The 24,589-nt window shown below is 36.2% G+C and overlaps 1 protein-coding gene across 5 annotated transcripts in view; it reads right to left on the reverse strand.

Annotated features, from left to right (window-relative positions):
- The window catches only part of LIN54 (lin-54 DREAM MuvB core complex component), a 62,290-nt gene that overhangs the window by 20,250 nt on the left and 17,451 nt on the right, over positions 1-24,589 (reverse strand). For all 5 annotated transcript variants that reach the window (XM_081056428.1, XM_081056427.1, XM_081056426.1 and 2 more), the window contains exons 3-4: positions 21,989-22,112; positions 14,957-15,099 (exon numbers count right to left, since the gene is read on the reverse strand). In XM_081056428.1, coding sequence (XP_080912554.1) covers positions 14,957-15,099; positions 21,989-22,112 — 267 coding nt within the window. The remainder of the gene's footprint in view (positions 1-14,956; positions 15,100-21,988; positions 22,113-24,589) is intronic.

Here is a 24,589-nt window from a genome sequence, read left to right on the forward strand (position 1 = left end):
TTCGGCCACTTTCCCAGGCTTACCAGATTATCAGAAGCAAGGTTTTAAGTGAATGGATAATCTCGAGAGAGTTAAAGGGAGGAGGAGGGGCAGAGTGAGTTCACAGGAGAGGTTAGCACCGAACCTAGAGGAAAAGTCCAAAGGGGAGCACTGCCACCTGGAAAATAAACCGTGGGTCAATTTGGTCCACAAACATCCTGCCTCAGCAGCCCTCACCTGACACATCAGGCGCCACAACAGTAACCGCTCAGGATGGCACCTTACTCCACTCCTCAGACCACCCTCACCACCGACCAGGGGTCTGGCCAGGACCCTGTCCCAGGCCAACTCAAAATTTCGTACCACCCTGGGCCAGAGCTGCCAGCCCCGCGAGGCTAAGTTGTTTCCACAAGACCAGGCCTCATCGCCAGGCGGGTTCACAGCCCTTTGTCTGGAAAAAAGGGGGCTGCTGGTATTGACAAGTTCAAGGTCTGCACTCCCTGCCCCCTGCGGCCCTGCATCCCAAAGCCTGCCTTCCTGATCACTTTCAGGGCATCAACTGCCCAATGCCACTTGGTCTCCAGCAGGGTGGCGAGACCTTCCGTCTGCTCCACCTTCTCCTATCTAGCTCTGCCTTTCTCCTTCCACACAAACCAGGGGCTCCCGCAGCCCACGCAGGAGCGGCACACTCGCAGAGGTCAAGGGCCCCTTCAACAGGAAGCACTAACAGCCTGGCCTGGAGTGTGGCTGTCCTTCCCCCTCGCTGACTGCTGGCCTTCTCAACGCAGCTTTCCCCAGCATAGTTTCCGCAAGACTTAGTCTCCCCTTTAACCCTCCTTCTCCTTGTATACCCAACCCCCTCTAGCTTTGCCATCGCCCTCATCTGTCCCGTGAGGCCCTAAACTGGCCGCTTCCTCCCCCACCACGAGGCCCAGGTGCGTGTCCCTCCTTGTCGCTAACTCCTCCATCTACTAAATTCTTAACCTCAGTTTTAAGTCTTCAGTTTGAAAATATTCACCTGATTCCTTTTTATAGTTTCTAATTCTCTGCTGAAATTCATCTTCTTAAATAAAATTTTGAATATATTAATCTTAGCTATTTTAAAAATCTGTTGATAAGACCATTACCTGTATCTCTCGGTTTTGAATAATTTGGTCTAGTTGCCTGGTATGTCTGCTTTTTGACTAAATGCCAGCCATTGCTTATAAAAATTAACGCGATAGTTTGAGGCTCTGAACGATGTTACATTCCTCTAGAGAGAATTCCCTTTGGCTTCTGGCAGGCACTTAAGAGTAGGGGCAGATTATCCTACACCAATCATAAATTGAGCTGATTTGAAGCTGAAGTTCAGCCTTCGGGAGGCCTTGTCTATTTCTGATCCAACCTTGCTCTGTACTACACTTCCAGGGTCCCAACTACGGCTTGGGTGTTTGTAAGTTCCTCCTCCTTGTTGGGGCCTGAACCCAAATTTTTGTCCATGAGAGCTGTAAGACTGACAGATCATCTCAACTCCTCAACCTTTCTGTGGCCACTTTTTGCTCACCTTGTCAAGTCTCAGCCACCACTTAGAAAGCAGCCAGTGCCCTAAGGGGAAGTGTCACTGGTGAACATCAAGTGGACTTTCCTAGGCTTCCCTTTACTTCAGGATGGTCGCCTTGGGTGTCATGGTTCCCTGGTAGGTCTGCAATGCCTTCAAACATATTTCTAAAACATACTTTATGCTGTTTCTTAGCTGTTCTTGGTGGAATGGGTCTGCAACAAGCTAGTTCTGTATAGACAAAAACAGAAAATCCAGAGTTTCTGGGTTTTAATCTAGGCTACAACATTTCCTAGTTGTGTGATCTTGAGCAACTAACTAAACTTTTCTATGCCTAAATGTCCTCATCTGAAAATGTGAAAATGATGCCTTTCCCAAAGGATTGTTGTGACGATTAAATGAGTTACATTATATAAAGTGCAAATAACTCACCACATATTACAATGCTCATCAATGTGAACTGTTATTTTTATCAGCATCATTATGCCCATTACAGAAGGAGAAACTGAAGCTCAGAGCTAAAGTAACTTCCCCAAAGTCACACAGCTACAAATAGCAGAGCCAGGATTGGAACCAGATTCAACTCCAAAGCCCATTTTCTTAAGTAAGACATTATAATGCCTCTTGCTATATATACTTAATGAATAGATATTAAATGTCTGAATAAAAGAGCATCCAGTCCTCAAGAACTAGTAAGAACTAAAGTTGCATATCTGCCTCTAAAAAACATGAAAGTATTTTTTAATCAGTATAGTGAATAGAAGTAGAAATAACTTTTTTAAAACTTTATTTTAAAATAATTTTAGATTCAGAAATTGCAAAACTAATAAAGAGTTCCCATGCATGCTTCCCATAATATGAGGTGTGATCACAAAATACAGTCAATGTTTAAAGAAAATAAAAAATTATAATAATAAAAAAAATTATTATAATAAAAGACACACTGCCATTAATTCCCCCTCAAAATACTCCTCCTCGCTTCCAACACACTTACTTATCCCATCATTCTTGCCACTTTCTGAAGCAGTTCTGGAAGTCCTCTTTTGTGAGTATCTTTAGTTGTGCTATCATGGCTGCCTCGATGTCCTGAATCATTTTGACTTTCGAGAAGAGCCAGAAGTCACATGGTGTCAGATCTGGTGAATAAGGTGGATGAGGACACACCGTAATGTTTTTATTTGACAGAAACTGCCATATACCAGAAGCGATGTGTGACATGGAGCGTTGTCATGATGGAGGATGATTTACGGCACACTTTAAAACACATCTTCTCTCAATTGTAGCTCACACCTGATTGACTGCACTGAACAAGCTGAAATGTGTCACACACTGTTACCAAGGTTCCACATGCCGCTTCCCATATTGAAGATTCCTGCCTTTCCGTTGGATGGCACTTGGCAGCAGTATTCACCGTATTTTGTGGTCACAACGGAAAGCCTCCATGCCCCACATGGCTTCTGGTATAAGGCAATTTCTGTCAAATAAAAACATCATGTTGTGTCCTCATCCACCTTATTCACTGATCTGGCACCATGTGACTTCTGGCTCTTCCCCAAAGTGAAAATGACCATGAAAGGCAAACGTATTGAATCAATTCAGGACATCAAGGCAGCCGTGACAGCGCAACTAAAGACACTCATGAAGAGGACTTCCAGAACTGATTCAGAAAGTGGCAAGAACGATGGGATAAGTGTGTTTGAAATGAAGGGGAGTATTTTGCAGGGGATTAATGGCAATGTGTCTTTTACTGTAACGTTTTTTTTTTAACCATTTACCGTATTGCTTGATGACACTTTGTATCTCTCTCTCTTTTCTCTTTAGTTTCGTATCACCTAGTCTATATCACACAACTTAGCACTTATTTCATTATTCATTATTGTCTTACTTGCATTCAATTTTGTCTGCCCAACCGTTGTAAACTCTTCTGTAGTTCCCACAGTCTCAGCACAGGGCACACACAGACCTCAGTAAATATTGATAGCCACTGATAAACATGGGATGAAGGAAACCTTCATTATTGTTCAGGCTCCCAGTTTCCTGCCTAACTAATGCCAATTACCTGTGCTAATATAGCACTATTATGCTATATATGGACAATTATGCTATCGAATGCTTGCTGCTAATAACTAAAATACATATTCTCTTCTGTTTCCTCGGCATATAGCCAGATTTCCTAGCTTCCCTTGCAGTAAGGTAAGGCTCTGCGACTGAGTTCTAGCTAGTGAGATGAATGGATGCAATATGCACACTTCCAGGTCTGGCCCATGGAAACCTCCCACATGTGCTTTTCCACATCTTTTCCCTTCCAGCTGGCTGAAACGGGGATAACCTTCAGGGAGACAGATACCTTCACTCAGTTTATTTTAATTTCTAGCCTGTTATAAATATTAGCATTTTAAAATAAAACTGTCATATCACTTTATAAAATGTATCCAATGGAATCAAATCAACATAGTGATTTGATACTCAGCAATATCATATATATATATATATTTTTTTTTTTAAAGAAAATTTTTATTGGGGAAGGGGAACAGGACTTTACTGGGGAACAGTGTGTACTTCCAGGACTTTTTTTCCAAGTCAAGTTGTTGTCCTTTCAATCTTAGTTGTGGAGGGTGCAGCTCAGCTCCAGGTCCAGTTGCCGTTGCTAGATGCAGAGGGCACAGCCTTGCGGGAGTCGAACCAGCAACCTTGTGGTTGAGAGGATGTGCTCCAACCAACTGAGCCATCCAGGAGCTCAGCAGCAGCTCAGCTCAAGGTGCCATGTTCAATCTTAGTTGCAGGGGGCACTGCCCACCGTCCCTTGCGGGACTCAAGGAGGGGAACTGGCAACCTTGTAGTTGAGAGCCCACTGGCCCATGTGGGAATCGAACCGGCAGCCTTCGGAATTAGGAGCACGGAGCTCTAAGCTCTAACGCCTGAGCCATGGGGCTGGCCCCAGTATTATATTTTTAAGTACGCAAATAAACCATTCTTTAGTATTCAGAAATTTGTATTATTCCTTTCCTTTGTAAACTTGTACTTGAATTCCCAATCCTCTAAAAATTTATTTTAGTGTAACATTTTTATGCCTGAAAATTTTAATTATAATTCTCTGAAATTAAAAGATGTATATAAACTGAAATTTTAAAAGTATTATTCCCTAGTACCCTTATGTAAAGCTTTAAGTGTTAAATAATTTCAGTAGTTAATAATACAATTATGGATATACTTAAAGCAACATAAACATATTACAAATTGCAATTATTACAATATAAAAAGATTTATTGGAATGCAGCTCGCAGTAAGATTGATGGACTCATTTTTAAGATTACTTCCTGTATCCACAGATGAATACTACATATTTTTAGAATAAGAGTTCACAACCAATTCTCTTCCTGTTTTTTAATATATATTTATAAAATGATGAAAAACATTTTCACAAATAAGTATATATTAACAGAAGGCTATTAATTATAATAATATACATTAATACTTTCAACTCCTTCTGAATTTTATACCAAAATCACATGGTAGTCTAACATCAAAAATTAGTTTTAATAATCTGAAAACTCATTTAGATCCTCCTTCGATTTAGTAGAAAGAAAAAAATGGAACCTAGTTGAACTAGAAACAAAAGAATTTTTAATAATCTGCAGTCACTTATTCTCAATTTCTAGGAAATATGTCGAAAAAGTTTTTCACCAAAACCTATGAAATGACAGGTGCCTTGTTTTCCCTGATAAATTCAGAAATAGGAAAAAAAATTTTGTTAATAATGTTCTTTATCTTAACAGAGGTTTGGGTTGCACAGATGTATGCATTTTATTTGAACTCATCTGCTGGTACCTTTAAGATCTACGTATTCAGTACATGTAAATTTTACCTCAAAAGGAAAAAAATGCCCTTTAAACGAAGTGACTTCTAGTTAATAGTATGCTAGAAGACATATTTGGGGAGAAGCATACTGGACATGTGCCACTTACTTTGACATGCATTTTAAACATAGGATGATTAATGGATAGAGGGATGGATAGATAAATCATAAAGCAACTATAGTAAAATGTTGAATATAGAATTTAGTTATAGATGCTTCATTGAATTCTACCTTAGCTAGAAGACCCAGAAGTAGGAAGAGTGTAAGAAGGTATACTGGTCATAGAAATCAGAAAAGCAAAAAGCTTTTCTTACACCATAGCTTTTGCTCTACATAGTTTATGTTCTACAATTCCTCACATGGGAGTTAAGTACATTCTACATTCTAAATGGCTATGTGATGATTCAATTACGTACCACAGAGTGGGCCAACAAGAAAGATTTGTTTGTTTGCCAGATAAAGGCCAATAAAAGAGCACTTCCCTGGGTAGAAGAACAAAACTGACAAGAAGTGTATATAAAGTGAATTCAAAGATGTCTAGGATAATTAGAAAATAAATAAAACTAAAATAAATAAAACTAACGAGTACGATATTTTGAAGATGTAGTCACATAAAGACATGAAGGGGTAACAAAATACCCATCAATATTACATAAAGTTTGACCAGGCCTTACATTTTAGGAATATTTACTAACTCTAAGACCAAATTAGTGGGAAAGAAAGGGTTTCAAAGTTTCTAACTTTCATTTTTTTGATCCAATTTTCCAGAACCAAAGCTCTGTGAACCTTTACCTTTCTTGAAGTCCAGTTATCCATAACTTCAACTATCATGAAGTTTTTGTAAGCAGATTTGCTGCAAATCAACAGAGCAGCTTTACTTTTTGTGCTAAGTCACCTACTTTTTTTTTGTTTAACTTTTTATTTATTTAAATGTCTTTTTTTCCAGGACTCATCAGCTCCAAGTCAAGTAGTTGTTTCAATCTAGTTATGGAGGGCACAGCTCACAGTGGCCAATGTAGGGATCAAACTGGAAATCTTGTTATTAAGAGCACCGCACTCTGAACAACTGACCTAAGTGGCCGCCCCTAAGTCACCTACTTTTAACACCATTATTTCCCCCTAAAAAAGACCTGACCAGAAAATAAGCCCTAGCTTGCTTTTGCAGGATGCTTGTAATATAAGCCCTATCCCAAAAATAAGCCCCAGTTAAGATCGTCAGCCAGACGGACGCATTTAGTACATCCGTTTGCAACACATGACGGATGTATTGAATTATAAAATAATTATATTGGGCCGGCCCGGTGGCGCAGGCGGTTAGAGCTCCATGCTCCTAACTCCGAAGGCTGCCGGTTCGATTCCCACATGGGCCAGTGGGCTCTCAACAAAAAAATAAATAAATAAATAAAAATAATTATATTAATATATAATTAAATATACATATTATTGACATTAATACTTAAAATAAATGATAATATAAATTATAATTATTTGTAAATACCCAAGCGGGAGCCTTTGGACAAGAGGTAAGTGCCTATGTACACAGATGAACTTGAGACTTATTGCCCAATGACCAATCAGAGCACAGACACAATGCACGAATAACGTGCACACTTGATAATGAACAGATGTGGCTGTGTCTAATATGCATCTTCATAATTCAATACATCATGTGTAGTTACAGATGTACTTAATGCACTCATGTGAAATAAACATTATCTGAATTTCGGTGCCTGCAATTTTTTGTCGCTTTTGTATGGACCATCATTCTTAACTGTCATCATTTTTGTTACCACTCCTGTCTCATAAGTCTTTAATTAACACTTGCTTTAATGGCAGATTTAAAGGGAATAATATTTTGACCCCCAGACAAGATGAATGCAAAAAAGAAAGAGCTTTTCTGTCGCATACAAGAAAGGAATCATGGAGGACTCCGGGGGCAAGAATCTTATGGCTTTCTGCAAAGAGGAGAAGATGGCTCTCCGAATGGTCCGAAAATGGTGAGCAGAGTATGATAACCTCAATCAACAGGTGGACGAAGGAAATGCTAAGAAATGCAAGTGTGGATCAGGTCGGCAACCATCATTTCCTGAGCTGGAAGACATCATGTGTGAATGGATTGCTGACAGGAGAGCAAAGGCTTTGGTTGTGTGCAGGGCTGATATTTAAGCATGTGCAATGGCACCAGTTAGAAATATCCCCACAAGAATTCAAAGCATCACAACACTGGCTGGATGGCTTCCTTCAGCGATATGAACTGTCTCTAAGATCAACAACACTGTTCAAGCTGGAAGATACTGAAGTTATTAAACATGCACTTGCATTCAAGTCCTTTGTTGATGGCATCGACTTTTCTAAATACCAACTCTCCAACATGATTGCTATGGATGAAACTGCAGGATTTATGGGCCAAGGATCTCAAACGACAATTGATCAGAGGAGTGCCTCATCAATCTACATTCCCTCCACTGGTTACGAAAGTGCACATGTCACCTGTATTTTGGCAATTCGTCTGGATGGAAAGAAAGCCCCACCTTTAATCATCACTAAGGGCAAGAAAAATAAAGTTGAACGTGCTTCAGGCATTTATGTTCTTGAAACCAAAAAAACCTGGTGCACACAAGCAGTGATGAGGAAGTGGGTCGATTTAATGCTGCCACTTGTTTTGTGAGGTGGCCAAAGAGGTCTGCTAATCTGGTATTCAGCCAGCACTCACCGCACTAAAGACATGAAGAACTTCCTTGCAGAGAGAAGAGATCAAATAATGATCCCACAGGAATGACTGCCTATCTCCAGACTCTTAATATTGCAATAAACAAGCCATTCTAGGACCATTTGTGCATGGAAATCAATGACTACATTAAAAATAGAATGGAGAGAAATCAGCGTGGAAACTTTGTGAAACCTAGCCTGCAAGAGGTCGTGACTTGGGTGAAGAATTCATGGGATAAAATCACTAACAGCTGTGTTGCCAATGCACCACGAGCAGGCTACGTGGAAAGGAAGTGCTCATTTAAGGAGAGCTCTATTGCTGGACATGAGAGATTGGGGCCAATGGTTCTACAGGAGATGGAGTTGCAAGAAATTCAAGCTGGAATTCGGGGTTTGGAGAGTTATGACGATGTACCAGACGAAGATGGCATGACTATATTTGAATAAATGTAGATTTCTTGTACATGAATAAATGAATAAATGTAGTTTGTTGTACATGAATAAATGTAGATTGTTGTACATGAAAAAATAAGACATCCCCTGAAAATAAGTCCTAATGCGTCTTTGGAGCAAAAAACTAATATAAGACCAGTCTTATTTTGGGGAAATACGGTAGAATATAGTTTCCCCTTATATGTATAAGCTTAAAAATGAAAAAATTTTCAAAAATTCACAACAAATTTTCTAAATATAGAGTTATACAGTTATAGATTATAGAGTACTAACCACTATAAAATCATGGAGAGCTACTGGGATAAGAAGATGTGGTATATATACACAATGGAATACTACTCTGCCATAAGAAAAGATGAAATAGTGCCATTTGCAACATGGATGGATCTTGAGATTATTATGCTAAGTGAAATAAGTCACACAGAAAAAGTCGAGAACCATATGATTTCATTGATATATGGGATATAAAACTGAAAACAAAAAAGGAACAAGAAAAACAAATAAGATACAAAAACTCACAGACACAGACAACAGTTTAGTGGTTACCAGAGGGTAAGGGGGGTGAGGGGTGGCAGATGAGGGTAAAGGGGATCAAATATATGGTGATGGAAGGAGAACTGACTCTGGGTGGTGAACACACAGTGGGATTTATAGATGATGTAATACAGAACTGTACATTTGAAACCTATATAATTTTACTAACAATTGTCACCCCAATAAATTAAAAAATTCAGATGGCGATTCCAGTAATAAAATGAGAAGCAAACTCAGAGATGACCTAGATGCTGCAACCATCAGATAAAGACTTTAAAATAATTATGATTAATATGTTAACACACCTAGTGAGAAAGACAACATGCAATGAACAGAGAACTGTAGCAGAGAGATAAAACTATTAAGAGTCAAATGGAAATGCTAGAAATAAAATAAACACAATTATCACAGATGAAGTCCTTCAATGGGCCCAACAGTGAACTCCACACAACTAAGGAAAGAATCAAGGGACTTGAAAATGTGTCAACAGAAATTATCCAAACTGAAATACACACACACGTGCGTATCGGGAAATGAGTTCTAGAATGAGAAGAGAGAAAGAATGAAGCAGAAGAAATATTTGAAAAGATAATGGCCATAAATTTTCCAAAAGTTGAAGACAATGTAGATCCAAAAACCTTTAAAATCAAGATAAGTATATACTTAAAAAAGAAAATAACACCACACCACACATCTGGACACATTAAAAAATCTTGAAGGCAGCTAGAAAAAGAGATACATTATATACAGAGGGGGAAAAGGCAAACATTACAGCTTTACTTCTCATCAGATACTACGCAATCTAGAAGTCAGTGGAATGACATTTTTTAAGTACTGGGGAAAACTTTTTAAGTACTGGGGAAAACTATGATCACAGAATTTTTTACCCAATGAAAATGATCTTTTAAAAATAATGGCGAAGACTTCTTCAGGCAAATGAAAGCTGAGAGAATCTCTTATCAGCCGATTTTCCTTAAAAGAAATATTAAATAAAGTTCTTTAGGGAGGAGTTTGATACCAGAGAGATTGTAAGCCACACAAAGAAAGGATGTAGGATAGTTAAAATAAAAATAAATAAAGGACTTGTTTGTAATTGCTTTAAAAGGTAATTTTTTGTTATGAAATTTATAACATGTAAAAGTAAAATGTTTAACACAAAGGACAGGAAGGGAGGAACTGGAAGAACTCCACTACAAAGTTCTTATCATACATGCAGTGACATAAACTTGAGGGTAGATTGTGGTAAGTCAAAAATGTGTATTTGCCTCTAGAACAACCAGTAAAAAAAAAGTTCAACTATAATAAGCCAATAGTGAAAATAAAATGGAATCATAAAAACTATTCAGTTTGCCCAAAAGAAGGCAGAAAGAGTTGAAGAAAGAAAAAGAACAGGTGTGACAGAAAATTACCAGTAAGATGCAAGATTTAAATCCAATTATACCAATAATTATATTCAGTGTATATTGTCTAGAAATATTGGGTTTTTTTTACACTGACCATATATCAGACTATCTTGCTAAATTTACACAATTGCAGATTCTTAACTTTTACTTGCATATAATAATGGAACATGTAAATTGTGGGACTGTTTTACTTTCTTTTGAAGTCCTATACCATTCATTTCTTTTTCTTGTGTTATTACATTAAATCAGACCTACAAGCAGAACTGAACAAGTGCTGAAAGTGGGTATTCTTCTTCAACACTGCACCATTACATGAAGTTTCATGTATTTTTCCTATTTGCAAATTATGAACTATCCTTCTATTTTTATTGTTTCAAGTATTTTTAACAAAAATGGAAGCTGGCTACTATCAGGATTTTTCTGCATGTACTGAGATGCATTATATATATTCATATAATTCTCTTTTTTTCCTATTAATGTCATGAATTCAACGGATAGATTTTTTAATGTTAAACCATACTATATTTCTGAAAAACAAACAAACAAACAAAAAACCCAAATATGCCATAAACAAAACAACACTAAAAGGTAAGAATAAGATTAAGACAGGGGCGGCCGGATGGCTCAGTTGGATAGAGAGCGAGCTCTTAACAACAGGGTTGCCAGTTTGATTCCCACATGGGCCAGTGAGCTGCGCCCTCCACAACTGGACTGAAGACAACAAACAAGCTGCTGCTGAGCTGCTGGTGGGGCGGCCGGATGGCCCAGTTGGTTAGAGCGTGAGCTCTTAACAACAAGGTTGCCGGTTCAATTCCCACATGGATGGTGGGCTGCGCCCCCTGCAACTAAGATTGAAACGGTAACTGGACTTGAAGCTGAGCTGTGCCCTCCACAACTAGACTAAAAGACAATGACTTGAATTGGAGCTGATGCACACTGGAAAAACACACTGTTCCCCAATACTCCCCCCAAAAAATTAAAAAATAGAATTAGGACAAAAACACATTAGATGTCAAAAAGTAGAGGATAACAGCATTGCTAAAATTTAAAGCAAGGAAGTAAACCATGCAGAATCACATTTTCATTAGTTTAATGCTTATTTGCATGTCTAATAAATTGAGGATTACTTTAGAAAATAAAAAACTGAGGATTACTTTAGAAAATAAATATAATGAAATAAATCTGTCCTACAACTATAATATTAAGTAAACTGAGAAAACATTAGACATGTACAACATCCCACAGCAAACCTGATTATCATTAGTTTCAAAGATGGAAAAGAAAGTGAGAATGATCTACAAATTGCAGTGAGAAGCAGCAAAAAAGACACTTATCCCCCAACCTTCCCTTTAAGGCTCAATGGCATAAAGGCTGAAGGAGAGAAATAGTCATCACTTAATAGGTCTGTAGGGGAAGCCGTTATCAAGGAGAGCCAGGTATCCATTAGACAAAGAAGATAAAAGAAACATTCAGTGAAGAGGTTAAGGATTTAAGGGACTACTTTGATTATGAACTCCAAAGAGTAGGACGATTTCAAGAATTAAGGATGGGTGGGAAAAGGGAACAGAAGATTCTGACAGCCTTAAGGAGAAAAAATGTGGGAGATGAAAGGTGATCGAGGATTCCAAGCCTTTAATGGTGCTCAGTCTACATGAAGTTAAATAAAGAGAAAAGTTCTGTCAGATTTCTGCTAGAAATAGGTTTCCCATTAGCCAGATTGATGTTTCAAAAGAGCTATGATGGGCCAAAGACCCATGAAGGGCACTCCGCAGTAACTACAGGACCCAAGAGTAGGAGGAAATTGCCAAACGTAGCTGGTGTGTGCACCATACCCAGATAGGGAACTGGGCAACGTGGACATACCCATGTGGGCCTCCCCAAACCTTCCTAAATGCACAACACATTGGGCACTTGTCACAAGAGGATACCGACAGCTGGATTACAATCATCTTAGTCATATAAAACTTTGTCCTTTCTCTTCTAATCTTCCTTCCAATAAGAACCCAAAAACAGAAAGGAGAAGGAGGTAGAAAAGTAAAGAAAGAAATCACTCCTCTTCTCCACTACATGACCCCTGATCCAACTCAGGTCTGAGTTGAGAGGAAAAGCTTTCAACTGGATATAAACTGCTACCTTGACTTTTCAGAACTGTAAATTTAATATTTTTTTTACTAAAGCTTTACTAAAGCTTTTACTAAAATAAAGCTTATAGTTAAAAATGACCTCTGGTCAAGAAGCAGGGAAGGAAGATCCAACATGGTGTGGCTAAAGTCAAGGATCAAAGAAAAATAAAGCTAGTTTCCATCTGTGTGCTATAAGGCACAGTCCATGTACGAGTCACATTAGTCCACAGTGCCACCATGTACTGTTATTCAAATCAGGGATCCAGGAGTCATCATAGATTCTCCCCCTCCCTAAGACCCTAATGTACACTCATTATGTCTTAAACCTCTTTCTACATATCTCTTCCTCCCTAGCCCCTTAGCTACCGTGTTTCCCTGAAAAGAATACTGGGTCTTATATTAAGCTTTGCTCCAAAAGACGCATTAAGCTTATATTCAGGGGATGTCATCCTGAAAAATCATGCTAGGGCTTATTTTCCGGTTAAGTCTTATTTTAGGGGAAACACGGTACTAGTCAAGCTCACACATGAAGTACTATAATAAATCTAAGTTAGTGATACTCGATTGTGGCCTACACTTTAGAAATTTAAAATATTAAATCTAATACCTAAGCCCCACCTTAGAGACTCTGATTTAAATAGGGTCAGGAAGGGCCCAACTGTTAGTTTTTTCAAGTGGTCCCCAGGTGCTTTGAAAGTGTAGCCTCAGTTGAGAATCACTAGCATAACTGGCATTTCCCAGAATCCAGGCTTACCTTTCTCCAAACCATCATTCATAATGCCACAAGAATCATCTTTAAAAAAGTGCAAACCTCATATTATCCTAGAGCAGTGGTTTTCAATCTGGACTGCCCATCAGAATCACTTAGAGAGCTTTTAAAAATCCTGATACCAGACCAATTAAAACAGAGTTCTAGAGATAAAAACCAGGCATTGGCATTAAAGCTCCCCAGGCGATTCCAATGTGCAGGCAATGCTGAGAACCACTGTCCTAGCAGCAATGGGAAGCAACAGAAAGTTTTTAAGAATAAAATCCAAACTCCTCTGAAGGTAATGAGACCTTCCATTCACCTTCATAACCTCAGCTCTCATCCTACCAAAGTAATGTAGGTACCTGCAAGGGCCACACTTTTACATTTTTGTGTAAAATATTACCTCAATCCAGAAAGCCTCCTTTGCTCACCCACAGCTAAGACCCAAACCACCTTTAAAGTTAAGACCTTTCAAGAGTAGCCTCCTTTGTATAAACCTTCCCTGACACACACAGCAGAGCTCATAAGTTCACCTATGGCTGTTTTGATTCTGTAGGGCAATTTTTAACGTTAAGCCTAACTTTCCTGTTGAACTACTTGAAATTAAAAACTTAGATCTGATTCAGTTTTATCCCCAGTGCCTATCACTATGCATAACACACATGTATGTAAATAATTATATTATGCAGGTAGAATCCCATTTTAATAAACTTTGAGACATCACAATTATATATTATATTCAAGTCTCATTAAAATGGAAACCAACAACTAGACTTTTAAAAAACGCATGGCAAATGTTTAATGTTTGTTCTATTTATGATCAGTAACAAATTAAGGAAAAAGGCAGGTACAAAGGGCAGTATGTTTTCAGAATCACAAGGGTGGAACCTTACGGAATAATGATGTTTGGCTTTCCAGCTAAACATGTCCTTTAAAAGATACCTTTTACAAAATGCTATACTGGTAAATGACATCTGTATGTTTTAGGAAAGTGAGCTAAGGCTATTTACTAGGAGTAAAATAATAGGTTTTGCCACCTAGAAATGAAAACAAATTATGAAAAGCTTTCAAATGCTTTCAATGAATTGTATTTAAGCTGAAAAACTGATAAACATGGTTACCAGGATTTGATGGCAATTTCTAGTATTCCATGTACTCTGTTACCCAGCAGAAACTCAGCTCTCCATAAAAACCCAAGACAGCTTAAGCAGAAGGCACAGTATTTTATCAAAAAAAGTTACACTTAACATTTTATATTTACATAATCACTATATGTGTGACTTACCCAAAGACAGTAATTTTGCACAAATATTAACTGAATAAGAACTAAGCACATAATGTACCTCATTCAAAAGATTTTTGTTGTGCCCACATTCATATGGGCCATAGAAATCACCTTAGCATGCAAAATGATTACAAGGTTACTATGTGTTTAGAGTAAGTTTTTTATCTATATATATATATATCCTTGATTACTAAATTAATCCAGTATTTACCGAATGCCTATTAGTTGCTTGGAAATACATTAAAACTGAAGTATCTGAAGTGACTAGGAAGAAAATAAAGGTATTAACCACAATACTTGGCATTTGTGGCTAATTTTTTTTTTACCTTATTTGGCGATTTCAAAGGTGAGATGGCTATTTTATTTGGTGTCTGTGTTGTAGAATTTAAAGTTGATCCAATAACACCACTTTCAGATATTGTTATGGTCTTTGATGGAGTCCCGGGAGTAGACTGTGAAAGAACCCTACCTGCAAACGAGAGGCAGCACATCAGTTTGACTTTTTAAAAGTAATAATAATATAAAAATGTATGTGATGGTGATCCACACCCACAAGGACTGTACTATGTATGTTTACTATTTCATATGTATCTACATACGATTTAAAACACTTGAGTCTCTAACAAACTATGATGAATCTAAGAAGAAACAAAAAAATGTTTCTTAATAACATTTAGTATCTTAATACTATTTCACATGAAGTTCAAGAAAACACTTCTGCTCACATTCTCATCAATCTTGTTTTATCTATCAGAAAATACGTTCAGGAAAACTAAGCAACATGCACTGTATAACAGTTCCTGAAAGTCAGGACTTGCAGTCTTAAAACTTCAAGTTCTGTTCTCTACTACACTGCAGCTGTTTTACTCTTTGAACTTAAACTGAAGGATACAATTAAATCCACATCTATAAAACATATAGTTACTAGCTAACTTGAACACTGTCTGGTTTAATACTCTTATTTTAGACTGCCAAAAGGAAAAAAATTTTCTTCCTGCAAGATTCCAACAGGAAAACAGAAATACTGTGTTCCCTTCCACACAATACCCTTCAGGAACAACACAGAAAAACTATAGTGTGTCTGGATGGCTTAGGGATTTGGAAATCATATCACAATGAGTTGAAATGAGGAATTTTTATCCTAGGCAAAAGACTACAGACACGACACATCGAATTTTAAATTCTTAAAAATTCTGACTGTGTGATAGTCATTCATGTGATTCATCAAATATTCTGGCTCTCTCTCATTCTGGGCACCTGGTAGAACTACACTTCATAGCCCTCCCCACTACCTGTGGTTAGGTTAGGGCCACATGACTAGTTCTGGCCAATGAATTATGACTAGAAGTGATGTGTGTTATCTGAGCCAGAAAATTTACTGCATATTGCAAGGCCTGCCAAAGCTCTTTTCCTCGGCCATATCTGAGATGGTGGCCCCTCTGTCAGCCTTGGTCTTTTAGAGACTGATGAAAAGAACTCCCCTTCTAATCCACAATGGACATGTAGATAATAATGAAGTATGAATAAAAAAATTAAATTGGGGGATTTTTTTTAAGCTTCTGAGATTTAGAGATTGTTCATTATGACAAGAAAGCCAAAATCCCCTGACTGATCAAGTTGAAGTATTAGAACCAATCTGTATCATATCAGTTGCACAACACTAATGCATAGCAACAGAAAATATTCAGCTCAGCAGTAAAAAAGAACGAATAAAAATTTCCAATTGAAATGACTGTTTCAACACAAGTAAATTTCTAGTCACTGAAGGCTTTTTAAAAAGATGCTGGATAATCAAATCTAATGAGGGGCTTGCTTGTTTTTCATCTAGATAGCATTTCTCCTGATTATCTAATCTCCAAATCCCTATTTTGCCTTAGCTCTAAAGACAAATTCAAGCAAGTATGCAAGCTATACAATTTCACCTTAAAACTAATCTGCAAGGCATTTACACTCTACTGTCAGCTGTCCTCCACCTGAATCAAAAGAGGTAAACTCCAGAAAGCTACAGATGGAAGAGGCTGGGGCAGGGAGCTATCATATCTGAGTGAGGACTAATTTTGTAAGAGATTAATTCATTAGTGAATATCTTCACATCAATGGAGTGTACCTTGCACCTTGGAAGCTCTGATAACAAGGACATATCTGTATCTCAGTTAACCATCTCAAAAGTCTTGTGAAGTGGTTGATACCAACATATTACAGAAACAAGTAAGATGAACAGACTATATTTACACAAGATCACAAAGAAAAATTATGGAACAGCCATGACTAAAACCCAAGTCTCCCAATGGCTCCCTTCATACCACTACACTGCTTCCATGACATATTCATTCAATAAGACATTCACTGAACTACATCTATGGGTCAGAAACTGTGCCAGGTATTGGAAAGATAGAAATGTAACTATCATCAATATGCTACCTACATACAATGGAATATTACTCAGCCTTAAAAAGAAATTATTACTTATGGTATAACATAGATGAATCATGAGGAAATACGCCAGTCATAAAAGGATAAGTAATATATAATTCCACTTATATGACATCTGTAGAGTAATCAAAGTGATAGAGACAGAAAGTCTTTACTAAGGGCTGGAGGGAAAAATAGGGTGTTATTGTTTAATGAGTACAGAGATTCAATTTTGCAAGATGAAGAAAATTCTAGAGATGGATGGTGTTGATGGTTGCACAACAATGTGAATGTACTTAATGCCACTGAATAATCCACTTAAAAATGATTTAAAATGGAGGACATATAGATGGCCAATATGAAAAGATGCTCAACGTCACTAATCATCAGAGAAATGCAAATGAAAACCACAATGAGATATCGCCTCACCCCTGTCAGAAAGGCCATCATCAATAAATCAACAAACAATGAGTGTAAGCGAGAATGTGAAGAAAAAGAAACCTGTGTGCACTGTTGGTGGGATTGCAAATTAGTTCAGACACTATGGAAATCAGTATGGAGGTTCCTCAAAAAATTAAAAATAGAACGATATATAGGAGAATAATGTTGTGACAACACTCAGACTGGAGTGGTGTAGCTGCAAGTCAGGAATGCCAAGGATTGACAGCTTCCACAAGAAGCTAGGAAGAGGTACGAAAGGATACTACCCAGAATCTCAGAGGGAGCATGACCCCCCACTGACACCTTGATTTCTAACTTCTAGCCTCCAGAACTATGACAGAATAAATTTTCATTGCTTTCAACTAAAAAAAAAAAAAAAAAAAAAATTAAAAACAGAACTATCTTATGACCAAGCAATTCCAGTCCTGGGCATTTATCCAAAGAAATCCAAAACACTAATTCAAAAAGATGTATGCACCCCATGTTCACTGCAGTGCTATTTACAATAACCAAGATATGGAAACAACTGAAATGCTCATCAGTAGACAATCAGATAAAGAAATTGTGGTATATACCTATATACAATGGAATATTACTCTGCCATAATAAAGAATGAGACCTTATCATTTGCAGCAACATGGATGAACCTAGAGGGTACCCTATCATACTAAGTGAAACAAGTCAGACTGAGAAATAAAACTACCATGATTTCACTTATATGTGAAATCTAAAGAACAAAATAAATGAATAAACAAAACAGAAACAGACTCAGATACAGAGAACAAACTGATGGCTACTAGATGAGAGGGGGGTTGGGTGAGAAAGATAAAGGGATTAAGAAGTACAAATTGGTAGTTACAAAACAGTCACAGGGATGTAAAGTACAGTATGGGGAATATAGTCAATAATATTGTAAAAACTGTGTATAGTGTAAGATGGGTACAAGATTTATCAGGGGATCACTTCATAAATTACATAAATGTCTAACCACTATGCTGTACACCTGAAACTGATATAAAATAATACTGAATGTCAACTATAATTAAAATAGTCACAGGGATGTAAAGTACAGCATAGGGAACATAGTCAAATAATATTGTAATAACTATGTACAGTGTCAGATGGTAAGACTGGGGTTATCACTTTATGAGGTATATAATGTCTAATCACTATGTTGTTTTGTACACCTGAAACTAATTAAAAATAGCCTTAAAAATTATTAAAATGATCAACTGTTATGTTATGTATACAATTTTAAAAAATAAACTAATTTTAAAAAACTAGGTAACAAACAAAACAAAATAAAAATACCATTAAGAAAACTCATGAGTTTAGTAGGACAGACAGGCAAGAAAGCCAAATATTACAATAGTGTGACTAATAGAAATTTTGAAAGCCAATGTGAAATTTAATAGAAGTCTAATTAAATTTAAGTATTTGGTATGTATAATTAAGTTTTATGGAAATACATAAGAGATGGTCAGAGGAAGAGTACCTGACTGACTACACAGAGGGGTCAAAAGCTTCCAAGATAGGGGGAGGTAATCCAAAAATAAAATGGATGAATTAGGAATGAAAAACAGCAAAGAATGACATTTCAGGTAAAAGGAATAGTGCAAGATCCTAAGTCCTAATAGAGCATGGTCCATTTGGTAATCTCTTTAAGTTAAATAACTAGGTCTGGAGCTGATAGAAGGTGAAAATGAAAGAGGTCTGTATTAGATCACAAATGCCTTTAATGCTAAGAATGCACTGGCATTTGAACTTAATTCTAATGGACTGAAGCCCAGAAATGGATACAGCCAAGAAAATTTTAAGCAAAGATGTGACAAGATCAGATTTCCATTTTAAAAACATGACTTACATACATACCATGTTTCCCCAAAAATAAGACCTAGTCGGACAATCAGCTCTAATGCGTCTTTTGGAGCAAAAATTAATATGAGACCTGGTCTTACATTATATTCTATCATATTATATAAGACCTGGTATTGTATTGTATTATATTGTATTGTATCGCATTATATATTACATATTATATTATAATTTTACTTATATTACAGTAAAATAAAACTAGGTCTTATTTTTGGGGAAACAGTAAGTTTATTTTGACTGAAAGACAGAAAAAGATATCCATCTTCAATGAGAAGCCCAAAAGTCATTAAAAAACAATCTAAATGTATTTTGAAAGATCATTAGCTACAATATAAAGATGATGAAACCTCCTTGTGATAAGACAATTCAATAAAAGAGCACTTTGATGTTTTAAAATTTGATTTACATGAATTTAAAAGGCCATAAAGAACTAGTTAACAGTAGAGATTATCCCTCCAAACTGAACTTAATGCCAACAATTCTAGTGAAATTTAATAATAGAGGTCTATCTCTATGCATTTTGGTGGGGCTAACAGGTCTGTAATTGAAAGGTGAAGCTATGATTAGTGTGCAACACGTTATAAACAACCCAAAGACATGCAAAAAATGAAATCTTGACATTAACCAAAAATTCATTCAGATATTTAACTTCTTTCTGCAAATACCACAATTGTTTAGCATCTGGTTTTCCCACATAATTAAAAAATTTATGGGACTCTCAAAATCAAACAGTAAAGAACATTGCATTGAGACATTCCTCCTGGTTAACCCCCTCCACCTACCCAAAACCTCCCAGGGGACTGACAGCCGTTTTTCATCAATACATCCAACCCTTGCTCACACTTTCAGCCAACTGAGGCTGACTTCCTCAACCAACACCAATTCCACACCTTTTCTAAACTTTCCTCTGTGTGGCCATATCTGCCTCTTATGACAGCCCTCAAGACACTAGCTTCCTATAACCACCACAAATCTCTACTGAGGACAAATGAGAAAAACATTCTCTCACCCAACACTGCCCTCAAATCAGTCTTTCTATGCCTTCTCTCATTTACTAAAATGAGAAGCTTCCCTACATACAATTCAAAGCTCCAGGAAAATGGTAAATCATTGGCATTGACTTCAGAGTGGCCTACTGTTATGCTGACCATAAATTTATCGAAGATAGTAGTAGTTCATTTTAATATATATCTCTCCCCGACCCATGTTTAGTTAACATTTGAAGTGCACTCATCAAGAATATACATAGGAATAAGTAGTTAGCATTTGAAAGTCTCTAGTCAAAGTCTACTGTCCAGACATGCTTCCACAGCCCTCAGCACAATGGAAATTAGAAATGAGCTCTGAATCAGTGAAAAGAGTAATGTCAGTGTAATTCTGAATTAAAGACCAGGCACCACGGCTATGTGATTTTCTCTAGAAGTACTGAAATGCTTGCCAGGCAAGTAGTAAGAAGAGAGCTGGACTTAACAAAGCCATTACAGAGAGACAAGGAAAAGACAATCAGTGGTGTTCACAAGGGAGAGATAATGATGGGTCATGGATTCCATGATGAGTAAGGAAGACTTTGAGGACATGAAGTGGTGATTATTATGAGAAAGTGGAAGGGTTAATGGACAACGGATTTCAAAATCAAAGAATTGCTAGATTGGGAGCACAAAGATGGAAAAACTAAAAGAGAATGAAACACTGAAGTCAAGATTTCTGATGTTTTATAGTTATTTGGTGATGACAAATTTTAAAGTATATAATAAAAGAGAATTGGGTCACACTAAGGAATTTGTTGGTTAAAAATAATATAGCTAAAATTCTGTTATCATTTAAGTAATTACTATCACTGTGACAATGTTCTACTCATAAAAAACTGCACACAGAGCATATTAAAATACTGAAACCAAAAATTCAAACAGAACCCATGAAATACTATATTCCCATGTGCATTAACTTAAACCTATTAGACTTAACAAGTGTTTATTCTAGAGACAAACTGCCTGGGTTCAAACCCCAGCTTGGCCACTTATTAGATGAGTGTCTCCACTTCCACAATGACAAAGTATGACTACCTCAAAGGATTGCCAGAGGATATGAAAGTCACTATCGGGGGTGCCAAAAAATGTACACATTCTAAGAGATGTTATCTCTGTATTACTTTTCGAAGTTGAATTAAATTACGGTAGCAATGTGTAGAACAACGTTAGCTCTAAAGATGGCATTAATCAAATGAATGCTAGAGTCATTCGTTGTATTACAAATTTAATACGTTTTTTTCCTTTCTTAAAATGTGTATATATTTTTTTGGTACCCTCTGTATATGTAAAGAGCTAAGAATACTGCGGGGCACATAGTAAACACTATATATACGTTAGCTAGTATTATTAAAGTTTAAGACTTTGCTATTTTCACGGTAAATTTCTACCAAAAACTAAAGAGACTAAAGTAATGGACTGATTTTGAGATAAAACATTTTGCTTGAAGCATACATTTAATAAGTGTAACATTTCTTATTAACTACTTTAGTTTACAATAAACTAGACTTGTTTCACTAAAACATTTCAAAGTGGCAGAACAGCCTTTTTAAAACTTGACAGAAAGGTAAATATATAGCTTAATAAACTATAAAGAAAAATAACCTGCAATGACTGGTGGTGACACTTGAGTTGTCTGTCCTGTAACTGCTTTACTATTAATTGGTTTTGCAAAGATCAGCTTCGTGATTACTGGACCAGAGGTTGGTGTTCGAGGCTTCTTAGCAATCTGAAATATATAAATAACTATGAAGACCATGTTTCTATAAAACACCTATTCAATCAAAATTAGAGAAAAGATGGATAAGCCGAAGTACATGTGAAACCAGCTCATTTAATAAAATATATCTAAGTATTAATGTTAAAAACATTTAAAATGCAGCCATTCATTAAAATGTTAATATGATCACATCCTTAAGACAATATATACCGGAGGTGCCAAAAAAATGTATACACATTTTAAGAGATGTTAACACTTTGGTCAGGGTTGCTCAAGCAGCAGTTCGCCGTAATCAGAAATGTCTGGACACTAATGGTAACCACTTTGAGCACCTCTTGTAATTGCAGAAGTCAAATATGACTTGCATTCATCTTTTGTTATTGGTATATATTGGGTATTACAATTTTAATAGTTTTTTTCCTTTCTTAAAATGTGTATACTTTTTTCTGGCACCCTATGTAGTAATACCTTTGCATTTCATTGAAACTCCTTAATTTAGTCTCTATTAAGTATAAATACTTAATACTAAAACAGTATGGCACAGCAATATTCTTTCTCAAAACAACAAATTGTTCAATAAAAAGATGGGAGTAGAGTAGGTTACGAAAGAATAGTGCAAATGATGAATCCACCTGTAAATAAAATGACATTGGCCCCTGGAAGCAAAATACACATGAAATTGACAGGCTTATGATTAGATATTCAGCTTTAAATGTATATATCAGGGGTAGATAACCGAAGAACTGAACAAGTTAACGACCTAGATACAAAGAGACAGTTTGGCAAAGCAAAGACTCTATTCCAAAGGCAAAACCTCTGAAATATTGTTTACTAAAATACTGTTTACTAGCCTATAAATTCCTTGAAGGGAGAGAGTATATTTTACTTATCTCCAATCCTAAATTATGTATTAGCATGCTGTTGACCTGAACTAAAAATCTCCACAAGTCAAGGAAAATAGTTATCAATGTTTTTATACTGAAATTATCAATGTATGCAAAGACAAGACTTCTTCTAAAAGTTAGAAGCAGAAATTTAGGTATGATAAAAATTATAGATTTTAAAGCAGGCAGGATATTTAATATTATCTTTTGGCAAATATGAAAATTGAGGGCCTGAAAGTACAATTTATTATTGGAAAGAATGACTCAAACTGAATAAACATGACCAATTTGAATGACAGAAATTTACCAGTAGCTGTAATAGATCACAGAATTAGATAAATATTAGTTTTGTGCGCAAATAATAAATTAAACTAAATAACACATTTTCTTTCATTTTGAATATATCACTTTCTTACACTCAGAACATATTACTGACAAAATAAATATACATTAAATAAAAATCACTTTTTTAAAAAACATGTAGATCCATTATTATATTTAAAAAATACCCAACTTGCAAAATTCTGATTCAGACAAATAAATCCATAATTGTACTTTAAAAAACTGATGCACTTTGGGAGACACAAAGGGAATATATTTCTCAACTCTGTTTACAGGCCTAAAATGCTAAAGTAAGTTAGAATTTGTCATCTATTGACTTAGTATTAATAATCTCAAGAGGTAGAAATATTGGTGCTCTTAAAATCCCAGCCTCAAAATAAAAAATCTTAGCTATAAAGATCAGGAGCTTAAAGTATTTTCCCATTTTTAACTGATTTTCATAATCACATAGTCATATGGATACTTACCAATCAAGAAAAAAATGTAAACAATACAAACAAAAGCATATTGATCATTCAAATGAACAATCTCAACTTGCATTTGTGGTTATGTTTTTTTTCTTTTCTTTTTTCTTTTTTATGGTTATGTTTCTTTAGAGGAACTTTGCTGAAAATAATTTCCTGTTCCGTTAAGGAACCCTGATTTATGCATTATGAATTCTAAACTATCTTCGAACAAAATTACTTTATTAAGTAAAACAAACCATCATTTATAACAAATTTATCTAATCAGCAGATTAAGACAAAAATGAATCATAAAGGAAATTTACAAATAAGATAGCCAAATATGGGACCAAATAACAACATGTAGGAATTATTGGCATGGTATTATACAGACTCAGGAAGTAGTAAGGAGTTATGCTGCTCCAGACTATTAGTTATTTATTCCTCTTATATTCTATGCACAAGAAAGATGGGAAAGTGTTTATATATCTGTAATTAATTTAACTATACCTCTTTGTTACTGTCTCTGGCCTCATTTGTCACCCCTTTCCTTCATTTTTTAAGGTAGGTTTCCTTCTTCCACCCTTACCTGTTGTCTATACCCTAACAGTTTCAATACTCTTAAATAAACTTAAGACAACACTGAGGACTGTCTAGGAAAAAAAAAACAGAATCATTTACACCATGTAATAACAAACCAAATATTTGGATGCCTAAGAAGGAAACATAAGATGTGTAGCTCATGTTTGTTTGTTTTCTTGTGCATCAGAGCTTTGTAGGTTACTTTTGAGTTGGAAGGATTTGGGTTGCCTAAAAA

This window comes from Rhinolophus hipposideros (genome assembly GCF_964194185.1).
Source record: "Rhinolophus hipposideros genome assembly, chromosome: 1".
Classification (NCBI taxonomy): Eukaryota; Metazoa; Chordata; class Mammalia; order Chiroptera; family Rhinolophidae; genus Rhinolophus; species Rhinolophus hipposideros.